Consider the following 24,062-nt stretch of genomic DNA (forward strand, 5'->3'; position numbering starts at 1 on the left):
TACAGTGTCCATCCATGGCTCTGTTCAAGGCAGGGGAAAGGTGCTCAGTACCCTTCTGAACCCAATGCAATAATTACGCATCCTTCTTTAGAATGACAAACAACAACACAGGTTTAATGCATATACTGGAAACTTTATCTTCTAACAAAAGGTACTGCAACAACAAAATAGCTTTATCTTCAATCTCTTCACATCATCAGTTTAATCTACATAGAACTTTTATCCCCTCTTTCCCCCAAAGTGTACTCATTTTATAATTTTCCCTCCTCCAGAGAATCGTTGATATCTGGAAAAAAAAAATAAGACAGTTAAATTGTGCCTTAGTAACTAGCTGAGCTAATTATAAAAGTCTGACTTTTCATTCACAAGACTTTACTTAACTACTGTAATTTGATGCAGACACTTGCTAACTCATTTGGGATCAAGGAGTTTAGCACAGGTCTGTATAATCAAAAAAGACAATTTATCCCAGGTTCATTTCTGAACAGCAGCATCAACTCTGATTTATACTTTGAAGCAGCATACAGACCAAATTAAACCTGAACATTGGTTGTTGTAAACATGGTACGCAGAAACAGAAGAAATGTCGTTGCTGACCTTTAAGGCTTCTTCACTTCTTAGGAGACTGTTCCTTTGCCTGGTGAGCCTGCAAGACTGCGATCGCCTCGTCCACCTGACCCAGAGGAAAGACAAAAATGGAAAAATTCTGCAACAGCAGCATCCTCTGATAAATAGGTATCAGGCAACAGACAGGAAATGCAGACTAGAAATGGGGAAATAGCTTTCCTGGCATTCTCCTTTATGTAATAAAATTCATTTACCACCACTCTAAGAAGTACTGGCCTTCTCAACAAAATAATACATAAAATAATTAACCATTAAGTATTTCTCAAAAAACAAAATCAAATTAATCCAACTGGATGATTCTTAGAAGAGAACACTGCAGAACTCATGTAACTTTTTCAATAAGACAGACAGCAGTAGTCCTGTGTAGTAATGCCAGTATTACTGCACAGGTGTGAAACTGAAATACACTGACACATTATTTCTAGTACTGGACTGGACCTCTTTTTGCCTTCAGAACTGACTTAATTATTCATGGCATAGATTAAACAGAGTGCTGTAAACATCTGAGTTTTTGATCTAGATTGACATGATAGCATCACAGTGGCTGAAGGTCCGTGATGAGAATCTCCCATTCCACCACATCCCAAAGGTGCTCTATTGGATTGCGATCTGGTGACTGTGGAGATCATTTGAGTACAGCGAACTCATCGTCATGGTTAAGAAATCAGTTTAAAATGACTGGAGTTTTGTGACATGATGCGTTATCCAGCTGAAAGCAGTCATTAGAAGATGGGTACACTGTGGTCAAAATGGACATGGTCAGCAACAATACTCAGGTAGGCTGTGACGCTAAGAGGCCCAACGTGTGCCAAGAAAATATCCTCCACACCATTGCAGCACTGGCAGCAGCCCAAACTGATGATCCAAGGCAGGATTTTTATGCCAAATTCTGACTGTACCACCCAAATGAGGCAGCAGAAATTGAGATTCAGACTAGGCAATGTTTTTCCAAATCTCCTATTGCTCATGGAAATGGTAGCCTCACTTTCAGGTGGTGGCCTCCAGCTTGCAGTGGAACGGTTCTCAGCCAAGTGTGAAGCAGCTGGCATGAGAATTAGCACTTCTGAGGCCATGGTCCTCAGCTGGAAAAGGGTGGAGTGCCCACTCCAGCTCAAGGGTGAGTTGCTGCCCTGGGTGGAGGAGTTTTAGTATCTCAAGGTCTTGTTCATGAGTGAAGAAGAGAGTGGGAGATTGACAAATTGGGGCAGCTGCACCGGTGTGTCGTGGTGAAGAGGGAGCTGAGCATGAAAATGATGCTGTCGATTTACTGGTCAATCTACATCCCTAGCCTCACTTATGGCTGTGAGCTTTGGGTAGTGACTGAAAGAATTAGATCGCGGATCCAAGTGGCAGAAATGAGCTTCCTCCAAAGGGTGGCTGGCCTCTCCCTTAAAGACAAAGTGAGGAGTGCAGTCATGCAGGAGGGGCTCAGAGTAGAGCCGCTGCTCCTCCACATCAAAAGGAGCCAGTTGAGGTGGTTCGGGCATCTGACAAGGATGTCTCCTGGGAGCCTCTTGGGTGAGGCGTTGTGGGTGTGGCCTACCACAAGGAGGCCCTGGGGCAGACCGAGGACACACTGGAGAGTTTATATCTCTCGGCTGATTGGGAATGCCTCTGTGTCCCCCCCGAATGAGCTGGAGGAGGTGGCTGGGGAGAGGGAGGTCTGGGCTGCTCTCCTTAGACTGCTGCCCCCGTGACTCGGCCCCAGGTAAGCGGAAGTAAATGGATGGATTTTCCTGTTTGTAGCCGACAGGAGTGACACCCAGTGTGATCTTCTGCTGCTGTAGCCCATTTCCTTTAAGGTTCGATATATTCAGATATGCTCTTCTCACCTTTTTCCTCATTCTGATTATCAGTTGAACTTCAGAGGTCATCTCGACCACATCTCCATGCCTAAATGCACTGAGTTACAGCCATGTGATTGGCTAATTAGAGGTACTTAGTTTAACAAGCAGTAGTTAACAAGCAGTATGAATACCTAATAAAGGGGCCAGTGAGTATGTGCAGCCTACTTGAGATCAAACTGGACTGTGTGTGACCCATGAACTAAAATTAATCTGTTTTTTCCCCCATAACAAGAGGAAGGCTAAAGATGTGCTAACAAGTGGACCTTCCTTTCCTTTTGCTCAAACTACTACTTCCAATGTACCGTATTTTCCGGAGTATAAGTCGCACTTTTTTTCATAGTTTGGCTGGGGGTGCGACCTATACTCCGGAGCGACGTATATGTGACATTTATAACACATGAACCAAAATACTCCAGCCACTTGACATCTCCGTGAACTGCAGCTTTAAGGCAGTCTTGCGTAACCTGTGGGCGCAGTGGATGGAGAGCACAGCTTAACGGCAACTGGGAGAATGCGCCACCCAACTTTCCTGGAAGTCATTGGATGGATCAAGAAAACATGGGCTTCAGTGACAACCAAACCATCCTGTTGGGATTCAGAAAGGCTGGAATAATTGGAACTGCAGCTGACGACGAGTCTGACTAACGCGACACAGAAGAGGAAGCGGCGCTTCGTCTACGGAGTGTACGGAATTGTTTAGAAGTGACACCGAGGATAAAGAATTCAATGGATTGATGGTTTGGTTAACTTGTTAGTATGTTCTTTATGCTATGGTTATCTGAATAACTTAATGTTACGTTAACATACTGTAGCGATTCTCTTAGTTAGAGAGCGTGTTGATGTTGTGGGATTTCGGACTGTTCGGGAGGTTCGTGAAGGCAGCATGGAGAGAGAGAAAAAGACCGAGAGCTTGCCTGTGTGTGTGTTGCTGTTCCGCTGTTGTAGTTGTGGTTGGCGTGGCTGTGGCCTACAGCAGCCGTTTTTCTGTTAATAAAGACGACCTTTGTTGTGAATATCGCCGACTTTGGAAGTGTGTTTACAACGTTACAATACCGAACACGTGTTCGTTGTGCGTCATGTAGCTGAATGTGCTACGTTAGCATAACGTAGGTGTAACCGTGTTCGTCCTGTTCTTTAATCCATTATTATTTTAAATTGCCGTTCAAGATGGAATTTCTGCTCTGGGTCTCGGATTCTATCAACCCCCCCCCCCCCCCCAAAAAAGTGCGACTTATAGTCCAGTGCGACCTATATATGTTTTTTTCTTCTTTATTATGCATTTTTTGGCTGGTGCGACCTATACTCCGGAGCGACGTATAGTCCGAAAAATACGGTAATAATGACTGAGGGGCAAACAGAAGTCAGGTCAGTCACCAAGTTAACAGATTAACCTCTAACTGTGGACCCCATTTTAAAAATTATACCAGATCCTACTCAAACAAAAAGAAAAAGGATCTGAAAAACATTTTAGTGTGCACTGAAAAAAGAAGAGGAAGAAATACTTCTTCACTTGAGGTTTAGGCGTTAATCTGAGGGTTTACAGGTATGACACTGACATCCTGCAGTCACCACTGTGAAAATAACACCACTAGAACAAACCTGCACCACCCGTTTTTGAGCTATTTTGGCTCCACTGTTGTACACTGGAAAGAACTTGTGGCTTACCATCCACCTTTATACACAGTGTACAGTTCAAACCATTAAACAGCCCATAGAAAAATATGAACATAAATATGCCTTAGCATGTAGGGACTCGGGCGACTCCAGCATGTGCAGCAGCTCCGAGTTGTCGATCTCCAGCAACATCCCGGTGATTTTTCCAGCCAGGTTTGGGTGCAGAGCATGAATCAGCGGGTACAGTCGCTCCCCTGTGCATCACAGCAGAGAGGAATGAAGGGAAATGTACAAAACCTGCTTTAATCATAAGTAGGGGGAGACAAAAAAAGTGTGTAGGACTGAGCAATTGCACACCAAGGAGTTGTTTCTGATCCATGAGTGGGGCTGCAGCCAGCACTGAGGCAGTGAGTGGCTCTGGAACTTGAATGTGTACTGGCGGCTCCATCACAGGTGCAGGAACAACCTGAAGACATCCAGATGCCAGTCACCTAAATTTTTGTCTTAAACATATTTTAGCTGTAAACAACACCCATGCAGGTACCCACACGCATGTGCATAGGACACAAAACAATTCCACAGACCCATTTCATTTTCAGCTCGTAAATCAGTGGTTAACTTAAGTTGTCAAAATTATGTGCAGGAAGCCATTTCAAGAGTTGTGCTTTCTGAGCTGCCCTTTACAGTTTTCCCATGACTATTAATGCAACTTTCTCAAATGAGTGTATCCTATATTCAGCTGCAATGTAAAATAAGATAGTCATTAAACAGCAACTTAAATAAGTAACTACACTGCAAGTCATTGTGCTGACACTGCACCCTCAGTGTTTTTAATGCTTGAACTTGTTGTTTGGGTTTCAAACTTTTTTCTTGGCTGTGGGTAAGGTATTAAAAATAGAAAACATCACAATGCAAACTACCTGTATTCTGGGCATGGGTACAGGCACAGTAACAACCTGCTGAGGGTTCCTCACTGCAGACGAATACTTGTACTGGCTGCTTCTGGCAACATTGGCAATGTCAGTGCGCCCTCCCACAGTCTGGGTTCCAATGTCATCTAAAGAGAGCATTAGTACCATCCATGAATGACACATTTTAGAAGGAGACAGCATGTCTGCTGCCATAGTTCAGGAACTTACTTGTCTTTTGTGAGGATGTTATGATGCGTGGGGCCTGGGTGGAAGCCTGTCTTACTGTAGCGATGGGGGTCGATCCACGTCGAGGTACAGAGCCAGCAATCAACTGGGTGGAGTAGGGGCCTAAACACATTTACAACATTTATATCATACAGTGCTGTCCAAAAGTCTTGAGCCATCCCTCATTTCTTCATACTTTGCTAGAAAAATGGGAAATAGGTGCAGCAATCCACTGAAGCATTCACACATACATGTAAATACAAAACATAAAAAGGTAAAAATTCTGTTTGTGCCTTATACTCTGTATTTCCACACTTCCAATGAGCTTGAAAGTCAATATTTGATATGACCACCTTTATTCTTCAACACAGCCTGAACTCTCTTAGGCAGCTTTCTTGTAATTTCTTAAACAGTTTTCAGAAGAGTTCTCCAGAATTATTGAAGGACATTCAAAGCTCTTATTTGGATGCTGGCCTTTTGTTTTGTTCTGCCAAAATGTACGCCGTTTTAGTAGTGCTGAGGTCTGGGCTCTGGTGAGGCCAATCCATGACTAATAGAAAAAACACACAATGGAACACTATCTCTATATGCTTTTACTGCACTGGCGGAGTGTTTGGGATCACTGTCATGCTGAAAATTTATGAAGTTGCTAATCAGATGCTTTCCAGATAGCATTGCATGGTGGATCAAAATTTGATGGTACTTTTCTGCATTCATAACTCCTTCAGTTTTGACAAGATCCCAGATTCCACAGGCTGAAATGCAGCCCCAAACCATGACAGAGCTTTCACTGTATTTTACAGATGGCTGTAGACACTCACTGTTACATCTCTCTCCTGATCTTCTCTGAACATACGACAAATTGAATCCCACATGAAAAAATGTGCCAAATGTTTGGCCAATGGGAACAAATTCTCTCTCTCTCTCTCTCTCTCTCTCTCTCAATAACAAAGTGCCTAAAGGCACAATTTAACAAGAGCACTGCCTAGTGGGGCAAAATACTCCCATCACGCTGTATTAACCCTGCTTGTCACATGAAAATACAAAAATTTAGTAATTATGTGCCCTTGACCTCCAGGAGTTGATCTCTGAATAATGTCTTCATATGGAGAATAATTATGCAAGGTTTCATCAAAAGCCTTCAAACCATTTCTTAGTAATGACATGGACATGAAGGGATAAAAAAAAAAAAATTGGCCTTTGACCTCCCAAAGTTGATCACTGCACAGCATCTTGATGTGGTGAACTAGTGAAGTGCAGTATAAGTAAGAGTGACCTTGATCTTGACCCTAGTGACCCCATATATAATCCCAACCTTGCTTTGGTCATAAGCCATCTACCCATGAAGTTTGGTAAGTGTTGGCCACACGGTTCTCGAGTTACTGAGCGGACACCTCGATGGATGCTGCCCAGATGCCCACCATGGGTGGGTGTTTACATAATATGTCCTGCCTTTCGACGGGTGCATAAAATTTGGTTCTTTGCCAAGTTATCTGTTACATGTAGATGACACTTAAGTTAGGTGCCTTTTTTATGCTTAAATGAGTCAAACAGTAGGTCAATGTTAAGTGATTTAACAAAAACCAAAAAAATTCCTCTGAAATTGGTCAAAAGCGGTCAATGTACAAAGAAAAACTTTAAAAACCTGGACAACTATTGCTCAAAACCACCTTATCTCCACTGCATCAACACTTGTTTGTTTTTTTTAATCTCTATGCAGGTATAAGAAACAATCCCTCACCCTGCAGTCTTGGTGGTTGTCCTGCCCAACGAGGGACTGGTCTCACACTGCTGACAGCACTGTGGTTGTAAAAGGAGCGCGTGGGAGGCTGCAGATATAATGCAAATATTAGCACTGGTGCAACTGCAAAATGTCAGAATGTTGGCAGCAGATGCAAATTTACCCAGCCTTAACCAACTGATAAAGTCTGCCCGAACTTTATCAGTTCTTTTTTAAACATTTTGATGCTACATTTGGCTGGTTTAATAAAAATAAAGGATCTACTTGGCTTCCTACTCCCACTGTTCAAAGATCACTACCTGTGGTACTGTCACATAGTATCCAGACTGATGGTATGAGTCAATGATCGGGCTGGCCATGGTTCTCAGGGTTGCAAGTCTTTGCATGTATTTATTGGTCAGAATTGCTTTGCGCTCCTCCCTCCGCTGAGCCAGAGCCACATACAGTGGCTTAGTTGCAACAATTCTCCCGTTCATTTCAGTCACTGCTTTTGTTGCCTCCTCCGGGGAAGAGAAACAGACAAAGCCGAATCCTTTGCTTTGAGAGCCATCCGTCATGACCTACAGGAAACAAAACTTTCACAGTGAGAAATGTTTAAGATACCTGACACTAAAGAAAACAAAGGGTCAAACCAGCAACATTGTATGAGGAGATACAGCACCCAGTATATCCTGAATAAAAAACAGGTAAATACAAGACCCCCCCCCCCCCCCATTACATATCATTGTAAAAACATCTGTAATTTTATTTTTTCTTGCCTTACTGTAGCCACCTGCTCAGACTGGTACTTATAGAGCACCTTTCTACTAAGCAATCAAAGCACTTTTTTAAACCAGACATTCATACAGCGCTTTATTCCTTAAAAATGCATTGCAAACAGGAGAAGTAATGAGGTCAAGACAGCCGATATCTCCAAAACTGGGTAAGTCACACCAAAACAATTAAATAGGTAAATATCAGCACAGGCCAGGTGAAAATGTTTTTGGTATGAACTATAATCACACAAGTTCAGTCAAGATTTCATTACATTAATCGGACACTGTGGTGTTATTCTACCTTTGCGCTGGTGATGGTGCCGTAAGGAGCAAACTCCTTCCGGAGTCTCTCATCGTCAATGCTGTCGTCCAAGTTCTTTACATACAGATTCACGCCCTGGAATCAGAAAGAGTAAGTTCATGTTTTCTCAAGCTATTCAACGTAAACATACAAACCTAAAAGATTACCAAAATAAAGCTACTTCCATTTTACAGTTTTGAGTAAAATGTTTTGTACAACCTTTACACCAGCATTAAAATGGCCATAAACTTGATGGATAAACATCACATGTTCAGCAGAATAAAATCGTTTCTTTGGAGATTGAGAAAAGGCTAAAAAAAAAAAAAAAAAATCCATCAGGATTTAAATATGTGAGAAGAAATTCCTGTTGAGAATCCTCGAGTTTTTAGCCAATGAGCTGAAAATAGTCCTCAATCTGAGATTCCGCTGCTTCTAGTTATTCAGTTATTAAGTTAACCATTCCTTCATATGGAGCAAACACATTCTCACCTGACTGTGCAAGAAAACACAACCCAAATTTCTCACATGGCTTTGAATTCCTTTTTATTACCATTACAGGCTTGATCATCTGTTGGCCTCTGTTACTTATAAAACAATGAGTTTTCTGGATGGGGTGGTCCAATGGACATCCCTGCTGTCCATCCGATTCATGATTTATATGCATATATCAATATAATAAAACATGTTCTTTTTCTAACTTCGTTCGGTGTTTCACTATGGGAATCGCCTTGGCGTGACAAACTACGGAAGCTCCAATGACACCACGTCTGTCTGCGACAGACCTGTCAAGCCGTGCTCAGGGCCCCGCCCCTCCCACTATCACGGCTGACCAGCTCCTCCCTACTCATTCTCGCTTTCTTCCCGTGAGAAACTACATCGGGCTCCCTCAGCGCATCCAGGCTAGCTTGGTTAGCTGTTTAACAGTTCTCAGGCGTCCCGTAGAGGAGTACGTCGCCGAACGCAGTTCTCCAGTTTTCAGTCTGGATTGTGCTGAGTAAGTCCTTCGAAAGAAGTGTACTGGTAGTTATAGACCCTGGACAGCGACCGCATCGTGGCGAGCTGTCTTCAGCGGTCGCCTGGTTTTAATTAGCAGGGTAGCCATTGTGTGTGTGTGTGTAACTTGGGCTAACGCGTCACGGCGAGCTTTTCGGTGTCCGGCTAGCATTAGCTTGTTAGCGGGTCAGTACCGTGTTAGGTCTGGCTAGCATTAATTTGCTAACCGACCCTAAACAGTGTTAGGTTTCAGTTAGCATTAATTTGTTAGCTGAATCCACTGGTAGAGCTCAGCTAACGTGTCACGACGAGCTGACTCTCACGGCGACTAGCTCGGACTTAACCCCGTTGCTAGCGCTAGCTACAAACAGGCTAATGTGTCACGACGAGCCTTATATAGCTCAGTCTCACCATCTTTCCGACCACGATGGCTACGGCTCCTACCCCCACCAAAGGGTCAGAACCGAAGGCCAAAGAGGCTGCATCCCGCCCATGCCCCGCATCATGCGGTGCTTCCATTTTGGGCAGGGACTCTCATCCGATGTGCATAGCTTGCATGGGTGCTAAGCATGCTCAAACTTATCTGGCGGACCCGCAAGGTTGCTCTCACTGCACCTTGATGCCAGAGAAAATCCTGGAAAGGAGGCTGAGAGTAGCAGTGGCTAACAGCCAGGACCCCTGTCTGTCAGCCAACAATGCTACGATTGATATCCATCAGCCGACAGCCACAACGAGCTGGGCGGACATAATGGAGGAAGTGTCCCCGGTTATGCCCCAGTTGTTCGAGGGGCTCCTCGACCCAACTGAGGGTGAGCCGGCGGATGAGGATGCGGATGGCGATGCCAACTCCAACCTCCTCGGCCTAGAAGACATGGAGGAAGAGGAGGATGACTCCACCTTCCCTGCCCAGCAGTCCAGGCCCCCAAGTGGGGCTGAAGCTGTACCCCCAGTGGACAGCAACTTGTATGATGTTTGCAAATGGGCTGCTGCCAGGCTGGGCATCACATGGCCAGCAGCCCAGGCGGCTGAAGGGGCAGAACGTGACCTGTATGATGGCAAGAGGCTCCCTCCAGCCTCACCACCTGCAAAATGAGTCGCTATTGGTCTAGCCCTTTTAAGAGCAAGCTTCCTACCCAGGGCTGCTCTAAGCTGGAGATGCAAGGAATGGGTGAGCTGGGGCTGACCGGACCCCCAGCAGTTGAGCCTTCAGTGGCTTATCACCTTCACCCTAACCGCAGGTCAGTTTCAGCTTCTTCTAATAATTCTCTGCCCAGTAAGATGGATCGCCTCACCGCATCCATCTATCAAAGGATGTACAAATATTCAGCACAGTCAGTGTGTTCCCTTAATGCGGTTACACTGCTGTCAGCTTATCAGGCAGAGATTTTAGAGGACATGGGCCGTCAACTGGACTCGGGGTCTCCAAACCCGGCCCTCTGGGATGAGATCTGTGTGGTCAACGATCTCATCCTACGCTCCTCCAGGGGAGCAGTCTAAGGTTGTGGGCGTGTAATGGGTCTTGCAGTCTCAGGTGAGAGAGCTTTATGGCTAAACCTGTCAGGATTGGGAGACACTCAGAAGGCTGAAGTCATGGATGCAGCCTATGACCCAGCCAAGGGTCTCTTTGGCCCAGCTTTGGAGAAAATGAGAGAGACAAGCACTCTCAGAAAGCAGGAGGGAGAAGCTTTCAATCTCTGCTTACCCAGAAAAGTGAACCCACAATCTCGCCAGGTGCCTAGAGTAGGCTTCGCAGCAGCAGCTGCCGCCGTGAGGGGTAGGCAGAGTGGGGCTAAAGTTCAGAGGCAAGCGGCAAGACTGCAGCCTTCCCACCAGGTCAAGGCAGAAAACCCAAGGCCTTGGGGCAAACACTCCTTTGCAGCGGCTGCTGCAAAGAACCGAACATCACACCCCGGGGAAGGGAAGAAGAAGCGTTCAGCCTAGCAAGCCTGCAACGTTGTGCATCACCTCTCTCTCCTCCCTCAAAGAGGAGGAAGGTGCTGGAAGAGGCAACCACACCTCCCAGGGTTCATGGTTCAGAGGCTCCTGGGGTTCCCAGTTCATCAGGAGCCCTCTCTCGGTTCCCACACCTAGTTCAGAGAGAGGAGATGTGGGGTCAAAGGTCGCAGTGTCACCATGCACTTCCCCGGTTTCATTATTCACTTCAAAGCAATCTATCAGTGTCACCAAGCACTGCCCAAAGTTTTCAGACACTTCATTGTGTTTCGGGGGTTCAAAAAGAAATAAAGTGTGCATTCCTGCAACCAGGCAGTTTGCCAAGGGCAGAATGTCCCCCCAGTTTAAAGAAAATGGAAAAAATGAAAGAAAGTCACTGTCACGTCACCACGTTCCCCGCGGAGGGAGCTCGCGCTCTTCACGAGGGGGACACCTCCATGCGGGAGGCAGAGGTGACGTCACACGTGTTCATGGGCCCGCTCTCTGCGCTGCTGGAGCAATGGCGCGCATGCGCAGTCCATCCCTGGGTTATGGCCACCATTTCCCAAGGATACAGGCTTCAGTTCGCAATGAAACCACCGAAATTCAACGGAAAGTTGATTTCAGTGGCCAAGGGAGAGTCAGCAAATGTATTGGAGGACGAAATTGCTTCCCTGTTACGCAAAAAGGCGATCAGAGTGGTCCCGAGCGAGGAGGCTCAGCAGGGCTTTTACTCCCGCTATTTCCTCATTCCAAAAAAAGAGGGTTCCTCTCTCCGGCCCATTTTAGATCTACGTGTATTGAACAAACACTTGAGAAAGTACACGTTCAGAATGCTCACACACAAAGCACTCTGTCGGGCCGTTCACCCAGACGATTGGTTTGTGACAATCGACCTCTCAGACGCATATTTTCACATCGCCATTTATCCTCCACACAGGAAATATCTCAGGTTCGCCTATCAGAATGCAGCATACGAGTTTCAGACTATACCATTCGGGCTATCATTAGCCCCAAGGGTGTTCAGCCGAATGTGTGGAGGCAGCGCTGTCTCCGTTAAGGAACAGCGGCATCAGAATATTCTCTTACATAGACGATTATCTGATATGCTCCCGATCGCGGGAGCAGGCGATCAGAGATTCCAGGGTGGTGGCAAACCACCTTACGGAGCTCGGCTTCAAAATCAACCTGGAAAAGAGCCGCTTGAAACCCGCACAGTATACGGAATATCTGGGGCTCATTTTAGATTCCAGATCTTATCGTGTCACGCTTTCAGAGCGCAGGATTGCATCCTTCACTCAGTGCCTCTCCCTCTTTCAAGTGGGAAAAGTCGTGCGTTTCCGGCTCTGTCTCCGCCTCCTCGGCCTTATGGCCTCGGTAATAAATGTGGTGCATTTGGGGCTGCTTATGATGAGGGATTTTCAGCGTTGGGTCACGTCCCTACGTCTGTGCCCTCACCGCCATCTCGGTCGCAGTGTAAAAATAACACCGTCATGTATATCGGCTCTCCAGCCTTGGAGGAACCCAGCAGCTCTTGCGGCGGGAGTACCTCTCGGCGCGGTGTCATCCAGGATGACCCTGACCACAGATGCATCTCTGTCAGGGTGGGGCGCAACCATGATGGGGAGGGCAATAAATGGTGTTTGGTCTCGGAGGCTCTCTCGGGCTCACATCAACATACTGGAGCTGCACGCAGTGCGCTTAGCTCTAAGGCATTTTCTGCCGTATCTCCAGGGTCAACATGTTTTGGTGAAAACAGACAACTCTACAGTAGTTGCTTATATCAACCACCAGGGTGGTACTTGTTCCCTGCAGTTGCACAGACTGGCCAGGGAAATAATTGTGTGGAGCAGCACAAAATTCCTCTCCCTTCGGGCAACTCACGTGCCGGGTATTCTGAACAGGGGGGCGGATCTCCTGTCCAGAGGGAACCCGTTGTTCGGAGATTGGCGACTTCAACCGCAGGTGGTGGAGCAGATATGGCAGAAATACGGCCGGGCTGCCGTAGATCTCTTTGCCTCGCAGGAAAACACACATTACCCACTGTTTTTCTCCCTGTCAGACCCAGTCGCCCCACTGGGCATGGACGCTCTGGCCCACCCATGGCCAGACACACTGCTATATGCCTTTCCGCCTCTCAGTCTTATCTCTCCAACCCTAATCAGAGTGAGAGATCAGGGGCTGTCGCTAATTTTAATAGCTCCACGGTGGCCGTCGAATCACTGGTTAGCAGAAATAATTCAGCTCCTGGCGGGCGAACCGTGGCCGCTCCCCATCCGCCGGGACCTTCTGTCTCAGGCGCGAGGGGAGATATATCATCCTCACCCAGACCGGGTGGCTCTCTGGGCCTGGCCCGTGAAAGGTCGAATTTGAATGCTGCAGGTCTGCCTCTGAAGGTTATTGACACCATTCAGAATGCAAGAGCTTCCTCCACACGCTCTCTTTACAGTTGTAAATGCCGTGTTTTTGAAGAATGGTGCTATGAAAGGCAGGTTATCCCTTTTCAGTGCTCTGTGGTGGAGTTGCTGTGTTTTCTTCAGGATTTGCTGGACGGAGGGAAAGCTTTTTCCACAATAAAGGTCTATTTGGCAACTATTTCAGCCTGCCATGTGGGATTGGGTGATAAACCTATTGGTCAGCACCCTCTTGTTTGTCGCTTCATGAAGGGGGCACGCCGTAAGCTCCCAGTCTCAAGGCCACTGGTCCCATTATGGGATTTATCACTGGTTTTGGATGCACTCTCCTACCACCCCTTTGAGCCAATCGAGGCTGTAGGGTTGAAATTTCTCTCACTTAAAACCGCTCTGCTGCTGGCTCTAACTACAGCCAAGCGAGTTAGTGAGTTACAGGCTTTGTCCATTCACCCCTCTTGTTTGCAGTTGGCCCCTGGTCTTACTAAAGCATGCCTGAGGCCAAACCCGGCCTTTGTCCCTAAGGTGATAGAGTCATCATACAGGTGCCCCACAGTAGAACCGCTGGCATTTCACCCCCCGCCTTTTTCCTCTGTAGAGGAGCGCAGGCTTAACACCTTGTGCCCTGTGCGGGCCTTGGGGTCATATGTGGACAGAACAGCTGGGTTCAGGAAATCTGATCAGCTGTTTGTTTCCTGGGCCCACCCCCACAAGGGCAGGCCTTTGTCCCGCCAGAGGCTGTCTCATTGGATTGTAGAGGCTATAACTCTAGCCTATAGCTGTAAGAGTACTCAGCCCCCATCGGGGCTTCGAGCTCATTCTACTAGGGGAATGGCTACATCCTGGGCTTTGTTCAGAGGGGTGTCAGTTCAGGATATCTGTGCAGCAGCAAGTTGGGCTACACCACACACATTTGTAGCTTCGGGAGGGCTGGCGCAATCCGGGAGTGGGCTATATCTCCCATAGTGAAACACCGAACGAAGTTAGAAAAAGAACGTTGGGTTACGTAATGTAATCCCTGGTTCTTTGATAACAGAGTGAGGTGTTTCACCATCACTTCCCTCCTTGCTTGGGCATGGAAAGAAATCTGCTTAGAATGAGTAGGGAGGAGCTGGTCAGCCGTGATAGGAGGGGCGGGGCCCTGAGCACGGCTTGACAGGTCTGTCGCAGACAGACGTGGTGTCATTGGAGCTTCCGTAGTTGGTCACGCCAAGGCGATTCCCATAGTGAAACACCTCACTCTGTTATCAAAGAACCAGGGATTACGTTACGTAACCCAATGTTTCTGAATATTTGAAATCAGTTGGCAACATCAGAAGAATAAAAGACCAAGGACTCAAAACTGAAAAACAATGCTGGAAAAACAACAGCATCACCACCAGAATGAAACCATCATATTTGGATTAGCGTCGACATTTCTGCTTTTATTTGGTATGATTTTCAAGGAATATTTTTCCGGAGATATGGCTTTGACTTTGAGAACATTAGGACTATGTTCATTAATATCAAAAAATGTACTATTTAGGAGTGTAAGGGGGAGTCATAGGTCATCCCGAGAGGTAACTCCGGTGGGGCAGACCTAAGACTCTTTCTTACACTCCTAAATTGTAAACTGGAGAGATTACTCTCAGCTGGCTTGGGAATGCTTCAGTGTTCCCCAGATGAGCTGGCTGGAGAGGGGGAGAGAGCTCTGGAAATCTCTACTTAGACTGCTGCCCCCATAACCCAGACCCAGATAACCAACCGAAAATAAGCAGATGCATTGATGGATTGCACACACTACTAAGCCTTTAACATATTCACAAACATTTCACTATAAACAACTCAAAGATTAAGATTATCAACAACAGTCAATTAGAAGTCTTCATATTACAATTTCCTTTCATGCACAGAACACAGCAGCACCTGATAGCGCTGGATCCGGTCCTGCTTGATCTGGTCAAACTTGCGCTTGAGCTCTCCCTGGCGCTCAAGACGCTTCTGTGCCCGCCCTACATATAGGATTTTCCCATCGATCTCCTTTCCATTCATTTCATCAACAGCCTGGAAAACAAGGACAGGGATCATAAACACACCTTTACAGGAAGGAGGGGGAAGAGAAAAAAAAAAAAAAAAAAAAAAAAAAAAAGGTAATCCTTTTGTGGAAGCTCATTTCAGCCACTTATATCTGTGATCTCATTCCACTACTCTCTCCCCTCATTATTGAACAAGACCTCCGAGATACTTAAACTCCTCCACTCGGGGCAGTAACTCAGTCTTGACCGAGAATGCAAACTCCACTTTTTTACTGACTGAGAAACTGTGGTCTTGGCCTTTGAAGTGCTAATTCTCATCCCAGTTGCAAACCACCCCAATGCAAGCTGGAGGTCATTGCTCAATAAAGCCAACCAAAACAGATTATATGCAAAAAGCAGAGATGAGAACCTGAGGCCACCAAACCACACACCCTTCACGTCTGAGCTGTGCCTAGAAATTCTGTCCATAAAAATTATGAAGAGAATCACTGACAAAGGGCAGGACATACTCCTGGTGGAGTCCAATGCCCGAGAGTGAGTCTGACTTACTGCCAACGATGCAGACCAAGCTCTTGCAACAATCGTACTGGGACCAAATAGCCTGTAACAACCGGCCTATACCCCATACTCCCCAAGTACCCCTCACAGGAGTGGGGAGTGGGATCACCCTGAAGCTGGAACAAATTCAGGGTGAATTTCATCCACCCCAGGGGCCCTGCCCCTAAGGAGTTAATTACATAACTCAATGACCTCACCCCTAGTGATGGGCAAATCTTCCCCAGCTCCTCTACAGAAGGCAAGTCAGTGGGACTGAGGAGATCCTTGAAGTATTCCTTCCACTGCCAACATCCTTGGTTGGAGTCCCATCCATATATAGTGTGGACAAGAAGTTGCTTCCTCCTTCCAAATTGCCCCCCCCCCCTTTGTTTTAGAAATGCAATAATCAATTCCATAATTATTTCCCCTACTGTCATTAATTTAAATTATTTAATTTGTTAGGTGTAATTTTTCAGATATACCAAGTGTGATAATTCCATAATTTTTGCCAGAATTTGTTTAAGGATGTACATATTGAAGACAAATATGAGTGAAGAGACAATTACTAGTTTTACCAGGCAAGAAAGTAAAGCAGCCAGCAAATTAAACTTAACAGGGTTCAACTCAAGTTCTAATTGAGACCAAATGTTTAGAGACAATCCTGTTTTACACCTTAAAAAACAGAATAATGAACTACCGTATTTTTCGGACTATAAGGCGCACTTAAAGTCCTTAAATTTTCTCAAAAATCGGCGGTGCGCCTTATGTAAGAATTCTTGTTGCGCTTACTGACCTTGATTTTTATGTGGTACACTGCGCTCAAAAATCTGTCAAAATGTTTTAGTGTGACTTTGATAAGGGACGCTTTACAAATATCAACATTTTCCAGAGCGTACAAAGCGTACGACGGGGGGTGGGGTGGAGGGGGGGCAACACCCAGCATACGTTTTTCAAATAGAAAATGTTGGTCTGTGTAATTTGAGCGCTTCCATCTGACTGCCGATAGCCAAGGCATTCACACCGCTGCACCCACCGTAGTCTGCAGCGATATGACCTCCGGTCTGGTGGATCAGTTCAAAGGCCTCATTGAATTTTCTAGAATAGGCCATCATCGATTCACAAAATGACTGACGATATTAAACAGGAACAAGCTGTGAGCGCGGCGCAGCAGGTGTGGAAAACAGCCAAATCCGCCGGAGATGAATTCAACAAGAAGTGGAAGCATTGTTCCAAAAATGGAAACTGTACGCAGTAAACCGCAGAAAACGATGATGGATTTTATTCTGCATGTTCCTGGCCTGTTTTCATCTATGCTGACCCGTATATTTGTGCGTAATGTGGCGATTGGCAGCTGGCACTGCTGCCAACTTTTGTGCAACAAAACTGGCTGTCGGCTGTCTCAAAAATCACTAGAAGTTGCTAAAGGACGAATCGAGGTCCAGGGGTGTGTGTGCTGTCCTCCTCGGTGCCAAAGAGAGGTCCGGGCGATGCCACAGCGTATGAAGGTACACGGTACGAGCGCTGTATGTACACAAAACACGGTGACAGCGGAGTTTTCAGGTTTCTGGTGTTGTGTCAAAAAAGGGATTTCCTTTTTTTTTTTTTAAATAAATGTTTTTTCTTTGCTTATATCGGTAAATAGACAGGTGCAAAGGATTTGCGAAGGGCTTATATATAAAATGAAGAAATGACTTGTTCTTACCCTCATTAATAAAGAATATATTGTCGTGTCTTAAGACTTTGAAGAAGATGGCGAGAGATTGCCAGCAAAAGTTGCCCTTTTATTAACAATTAAATGGTTGCTGTGTGCCACAACTAAAACAAAATATTAACGAGACTGACTCGGATAATGATGAGAGGGAACCCGGCATGCTTGATGCCGAAATCGCCCAACTGTTCAACTCAGACACTGAAGATGAGGAATTTGATGGATTTGTGGAAGATGAATGATTTAAAATGTGTATTTTTCTGTATTTGTTGCAACTGAACAATATTCTGAGTTATTGTGAATGAGTAGTTCAACTTACTTGACTTTTGTTTCACTCTACATGCGCCTTATAACCTGGTGCGCCTTATGTATGAAAATAGACCCGTTCATTGATATTGCACCTTATAATGCGGTTCGCCTTATGGTCCACAAAATACGGTACTTCTGTTGGGAGAAATCAAATCTGAGCACACACACTACCTTCTGAGCATCTTCATGGTGAGCATAGTTTACAAAGCCAAATCCTCTTGAATGACCCCTCTCATCCTTCATCACCCGCACACTGAGAGTTCTCCCTGAGATGAAAACCAGACCATGAGATGAAGTGATCAAAATTGAGCTAAAGGGGAAAAAAAATGCTCATAATGTTTTCCTCTTACCAAATGCAGAGAAAATGTCCTTGAGTTTCTCATCAGTGAAGTCCTCACCAAAATTTTTGATATAGACATTGGTGAACTTCATAGCCTTACTGCCAAACTCCACTTCTCTTTCCTTGCGTGACTTAAAGTGGCCAACAAATCTGCAGACATAATTGAACATGTGGACCAGAGGGACAGAATGTCAAGAAATAAACAAAAGGAAATCAATTACAGCATGGGAAATTATCTTTAGCTACAAGGCAAATGACGAGGACAGATAAAAAACATCACAAACAGCTTTCAGATGGTTTTGCTTTGTGCAGTACTGTACTACCTGCTTAACCCTAATATTATAATGCAGACAAAGACAACAAACCTAGACAGAGATCCTACCTAGTCACTGACCTAAGCAGAGAGAACTGACATTTTTCCCCACAGGAAACGGGCCTTTGGGTTGACAATGCCATATTCCAACAGTTTACCTGCCTTTCGACTGAGCAAAAAAAAAAAAACACATGGAAAAGTCAAAACGTGTGGAGTCTTCAGTAGGAACAGTTTAAATAATTATTTCTATAATATTTATTTTTTTTTTATATATATATATATATAACCCACAACATTAAAACCACCCGACTAATATTGTGTAGACTCATTCTGCCAAAGCGGCTCTGCCCTGACACAAACATGGAGCTTCTGAGAGTGTACTCTATGGAAAAAGGCCTCCACAGCCCATGGATACTCGATCGAATTGGGATATAGGAAACTCAGAGGGCAGATTTCAAGTTCCTCAAGCTATTTGTGAGCAGTTCAGCTGGGCCACTGTCACTGATTGATATTACTGGTGCCATGCATTTGGTCTGCAACAGTGGCCAGTTTACATGGAGCTTAATATCAAATACCAATAAGAACAGGAATGCTCCATATAAACGCCTCAATCAGAATGAACAAGTTGGAATCATTAGAAAAATATGTTGCGTATGTAAATATGTGGAGTGGTTTAAACCTTTCCATCAACCAATCAAAAGATAGGAACAAAACTAGTTACAACATGGCCAATCATAGCAGGTTAGACTACAAATGACCCCGAAGTTGTCATTAGTTTTCTCCAGCCTAACTGAAGAAAAAAAAAAAAAGAAAAAAAAAAAAAAAAGGATGAAAGAAAAAAAGCTGAGGACAGTTCAAGTTTGAACTGTAGAGCATCACAAGTGTCCGGCATCAATTTGAAGCATCAAATTGCCCCATCTCTTGAAAATGACCTGTAACCAGTTGCTTGATCCCCAGTAGGGTGAACACACACACACACAAAATGAGTAACACACTCACAGCAGCTACTGGGGCCTGTACCATGAAGCAAGTTCAATGTACTCGGGAACAGTGACAATATGCTCTAGAGAGCTGACTGGTGAGTAGGTGTTTTCATACATGCTGATGTCTCTTGCTGAACAAGTCAGAATAGCACCAGAGGGTGATAACTGTGTGACTTAGTTATTTTGCATACATTTTACATGTAAACACCAGATCATGTTAAAATCATGTATTGTGCAAAACTTTTGATTGAAAATCTTCAACGGAAAAGACTTCAGAATGAAAAAAGTGTGTATGTAACCGCAGATAATGTTGAGGTGAGTGATCTGTGTTAAAGTAATATGCAGATGAAGGACAGGACCCAGTGTTTCCCAGCAAAACATATTACTCAATCCACTTATCAGTGGTTTAACGTTGTGGCTGATCGGTGTACATATTCTGCTCTACTCTTTGCCTGAGCTTGTTTTTGTAGGTTACATTTTACCACTCACTGCAAACTATAGTGGTAAACTATGTCTGTGTAGATTCTCAGTCATCCAGGTCATAGTAGTCTCTGGAGCTTGAAAAAGGCGACTGGACTTCTTTTTGTTTCTTGAAGACGTTTCACCTCTCATCCGAAAGGCTTCTTCAATTCTCAACCAAATGGTGGAGAGACCCAGGTATTTAAACCCCTGTGGGCGTAGTCCCCTGGAGGTGGTTATGAGGACACCAGAGATAACAAGTTACCATTCCTGGACTGTGCGGTGCTTATCGAGGAAGATGGAAGCCTCAACATTGAAGTTTACCGGAAGCCCACACACACAGACCAGTATCTCCTCTTTGACTCCCACCACCCTCTGGAACACAAACTTGGGGTGATCAGGACCCTACAACACCGTGCGGAAAGTGTTCCCTCTAAGGCAGAAGGGAAGCATAAGGAACACACACACATTAAGAAAGCCCTCAAAACATGCGGTTACCCCAACTGGGCCTTCATCAAATCAGCTAAGATGCACAGGAATGAAGGCCAAACACAAACTACAGAGAATAGGAAGGACAAGAGGAACAACATTGTCATCCCATATGTGTCAGGCTTGTCAGAGAAACTCAGAAGAATTTTCTCCAAGCATGACATCTCAGTATACTTCAAACCAAGTCAAACCCTAAGACAAAAACTGGTTCATCCCAAGGACAAACCCGCCAAACACAAGATCAGCGATGTAGTGTATGCTGTTCAGTGCAGTGAAGAGTGCTCGGACCTCTACATTGGTGAAACCAAACAGCCTCTTCACAAACGAATGGCACAACATAGAAGAGCCACCTCGACAGGACAAGATTCAGCAGTACATCTGCATCTGAAGGAAAAAGGGCACTCTTTTGAGGATGCCAATGTTCACATTTTGGACAGGGAAAACAGATGGTTTGAAAGAGGAGTGAAAGAAGCCATCTATGTCCACTGTGAACAACCATCATTGAACAGAGGAGGTGGATTACGTCACCAACTTTCCCCCGCTTACAGTGCTGTCCTGAGCTCCCTTCCCAGACGTCTCAACCCCCATTCACACCTTTGTTCCAGTGACCTCAATAGGCCACAGGAAACAATGGAGCGGAGTCCTAAATTGGTTTCAACTGAAACCACTGATTAAATATGACCCACGCCCCCTTCACACCTGGGCACATGTGTTCACGCACATGATCAATAGAGGGTCATAACCACCTCCAGGGGACTACGCCCACAGGGGTTTAAATACCTGGGTCTCTCCACCATTTGGTTGAGAACTGAAGAAGCCTTTCGGATGAGAGGTGAAACGTCTTCAAGAAACAAAAAGAAGTCCAGTCGCCTTTTTCAAGCTCCAGAGACTATAGTGGTAAACATTTTAGTGTTTAGTTCACTCACACTTTCCTGTCATTCAGCAGCATTCCATTCATTGTTTCAATGGCCCGGTTTGCAGCCTCTTGAGTCTCAAAGTGAACAAATCCATAGCCTTTGGATCCTCTCTCATCACAAACAACCTACAAAAACAAAGGATTTAATTCATGCTAATTACAGAGCTTTTGCTGTATTAATAAACATCAACATAATGTTTATTTAAAAAAAAAAAAAAAAAGCAGACACTCTACAATCAGCTGCTTCAGCTCTGAGAGATGGCCCAGGCCACTTACCTTGCAGGACAAAATATTTCCAAAGGCTGAGAAGGTGTCATACAGCGCTTTGTTGTCGATAGACTCATCCATGTTCTTGATAAAGATGTTACCCACACCAGATTTCCTGAGTCCCGGGTCACGTTGAGACCACATTATTCGGATTGGCCGACCCTTGATGACATCATAGTTCATCGTATCCAGGGCACACTCCGCTAAAACCAAATTGGAGGAATGAAAATGAAAACATTTACATCTTTTTGTCTTTTTTTTCGTAAACCTGTTCTACTATTCCTTAAGGCAAATTTCTAACCAGTCACATGGCAGAAACTTAATGCATTTAGGCATCTAGACATGGTCAAGATGACCTGCTGATAATTCTGGTAGGGTCAGAATTTGGTGTAAGCAACATGACAGCATGGATCCATTTTGCCTTGTATCAACAGCTCAGGCTGCTGGTGGTGTAATTGTGTGCAGTATATACATTATAAAGTGACCTGTGTGTATATTCACCACATTTCCATTATATATGCCACATGACACATAATGTGATTAAACTTCAGCTCTAATTTAAGTTGCAAATTAATTCTACTTTATAGTACATACACAGAACTTATATTTAAAATGTGGCTAATAATTTAGTTTACTTAAACATGATCTTTTAAAAAAAAAAAAAAAAGAGGGGAGTCAGACTTCTTTTGGGATAATTTCTGAAATGAAGCAGAAATTTTAGATTGGTTATTTTAGACAGACTACACATGGGATTCAAACACAATATTGTATTGATAGACATTTCTTTGACTTGCTGGTACAGACAGATCCCTTCAACCCTGATTTCCCAACAGTCATGAACTTACTAACCCCTCTTTTTTTCCTTTTTTTTAAAAAAGTTTTTAGGGTTTGGTGTCCACTTTTAAATTCAAAGACTGATCTTTAGAATCACTGTAAAAGTTTGCTTTAAACTACTGGCACGATTTAAGTCTTGTTTCTGTATGTCTAGCGTTCGTGTGGGCAGTGAATCATATTTTATAGCATCAGCAGAGCAGCAAATGGCCACAAATCAACCACACCTGCAAATGACTCATAGATAACAAATATTGCACACTGTATTGGTACTGTACCATCAGCAGGTTGCTGGAAGTTTACGTAGGCATATCCCAGAGACCTGCGGGTGATGATGTCGCGGCACACACGGATCGACATGATTGGTCCAGCAGGAGAAAACTTCTGGTAAAGCATGGCCTCTGTAACATCAGGGTGCAGATCCCCAACATACAGAGAAGCAAGAGGATATGCGGGTCCACTGCTGTTCATCTTGGGTAACAGCTGGTTTGAGAAAAACAGTTATGAGTGTTGCACAGTTGTTTCTGTAAATTTAGAACTGCTTTTGAGAAGTTTTCTATTCTTACTAGAGAGTTTCTACAACTGCAGGCTAAATTCACTATAAAGTAATAAAAGGTTAAACTAATGCACAGCATCTATAAAACTGATCATCATACAGCAATCATACAGGAAGGTGACCACACCTACTCATCTTCGAATAATTATTATCAAGGAACTAAGTTTTACTGTTTTTTCAGTGTCATATACGTATTAAGTCCAAACTAACAGGAACATTTTTGTATGATGCAGTTTGACAATATCATAAACTACATCCTCCAACACATTTGAATCAATAGACACACAAACAAGAACTACGGGTCCCGCTAACGGCCTGAATTAGGCCTGCACAAGAAATCGTTAACTCTGTGTGGTTAGAGGACCTTAATATAAAAATATTCAAGGTGGACGTGTGTCAGAAGCCTAATATAGTCACCTTCAAGAAAGAAATCTGCTAAACTATGCAATATAAAAAATGTCTAACACGTTAAACATTTAAGTCATCAAACTTTTTCACTTATCTCGAGTGGTAAAATTAGCTAAAGCTTTAATTCTTTGTGAACTACTTATCAAAGTTAGCTAAGATAAGACCGTGTGATTTTGACTAAACAAACTTACGTTTACGGGTAGAGCGTCGTACTGCTGATTCTCAAGTTAAACGGCTCCTTGGCACATTTTTGACAGGAGGTTGTTTTGATTTAATTATCGCCGTGGAACACGTGCACCTCTCCTCCGCGCAATATAATTTCAATTAAGCTGTGAGGGCTTCGAACATTAAATGGACATCGCACTCCGCGATGCAAAGTAGTTCTCATTACCATATCAAATGCTAATCTAATTTATGTTATCCTTGTTTGTAAACGGAATTCAAGGACATGCCAGTTATAAGGATGTATCTGCAATTCTAGCTCACCCAAACTTTACTGCCAAATTTGAATGATTTTATGAGTTTTAATTTTTAAATATAACTCATGAACAAAAATGAAGACGTAATTAGCCTG

General features: G+C 44.4%; 1 protein-coding gene across 2 annotated transcripts; it reads right to left on the reverse strand.

Annotated features, from left to right (window-relative positions):
- Positions 1 to 132: 132 nt before the first annotated feature.
- Positions 133 to 23,795, reverse strand: pabpc1l (poly(A) binding protein, cytoplasmic 1-like). 2 transcript variants are annotated; one of them, XM_030734836.1, is made up of 16 exons: positions 23,680 to 23,795; positions 22,803 to 23,007; positions 21,703 to 21,896; positions 21,437 to 21,552; positions 18,277 to 18,416; positions 18,098 to 18,192; positions 15,263 to 15,400; positions 8,022 to 8,117; positions 7,265 to 7,525; positions 6,966 to 7,053; positions 5,228 to 5,347; positions 5,009 to 5,145; positions 4,446 to 4,554; positions 4,212 to 4,342; positions 598 to 673; positions 133 to 286 (listed from the first exon to the last, which is right to left on the reverse strand). In XM_030734836.1, exons 2-15 carry the CDS (start codon positions 22,993 to 22,995, stop codon positions 611 to 613), a joined length of 1,881 nt encoding a protein of 626 aa, XP_030590696.1. In that variant the 5' UTR covers positions 22,996 to 23,007; positions 23,680 to 23,795; the 3' UTR covers positions 133 to 286; positions 598 to 610. The 2 variants fall into 2 exon arrangements, with proteins under 2 accessions (XP_030590696.1, XP_030590697.1); XM_030734837.1 differs by lacking the exon at positions 15,263 to 15,400 and having other exon boundaries at positions 134 to 286.
- Positions 23,796 to 24,062: the final 267 nt, after the last annotated feature.

This window comes from Archocentrus centrarchus, chromosome 7, assembly GCF_007364275.1.
Source record: "Archocentrus centrarchus isolate MPI-CPG fArcCen1 chromosome 7, fArcCen1, whole genome shotgun sequence".
NCBI classification, from domain to species: domain Eukaryota; kingdom Metazoa; phylum Chordata; class Actinopteri; order Cichliformes; family Cichlidae; genus Archocentrus; species Archocentrus centrarchus.

Coding starts and splice junctions, on each gene's coding strand:
- pabpc1l (XM_030734836.1), bottom strand. CDS start 22,995: ATGAACAGCAGTGGACCCGCATATCCTCTTGCTTCTCTGTATGTTGGG. Junction 21,897..22,802: donor CTTCCAGCAACCTGCTGATG/GTACAGTACCAA, acceptor ATTTGGTTTTAG/CGGAGTGTGCCCTGGATACG. Junction 5,146..5,227: donor AACATCCTCACAAAAGACAA/GTAAGTTCCTGA, acceptor TGCTCTCTTTAG/ATGACATTGGAACCCAGACT.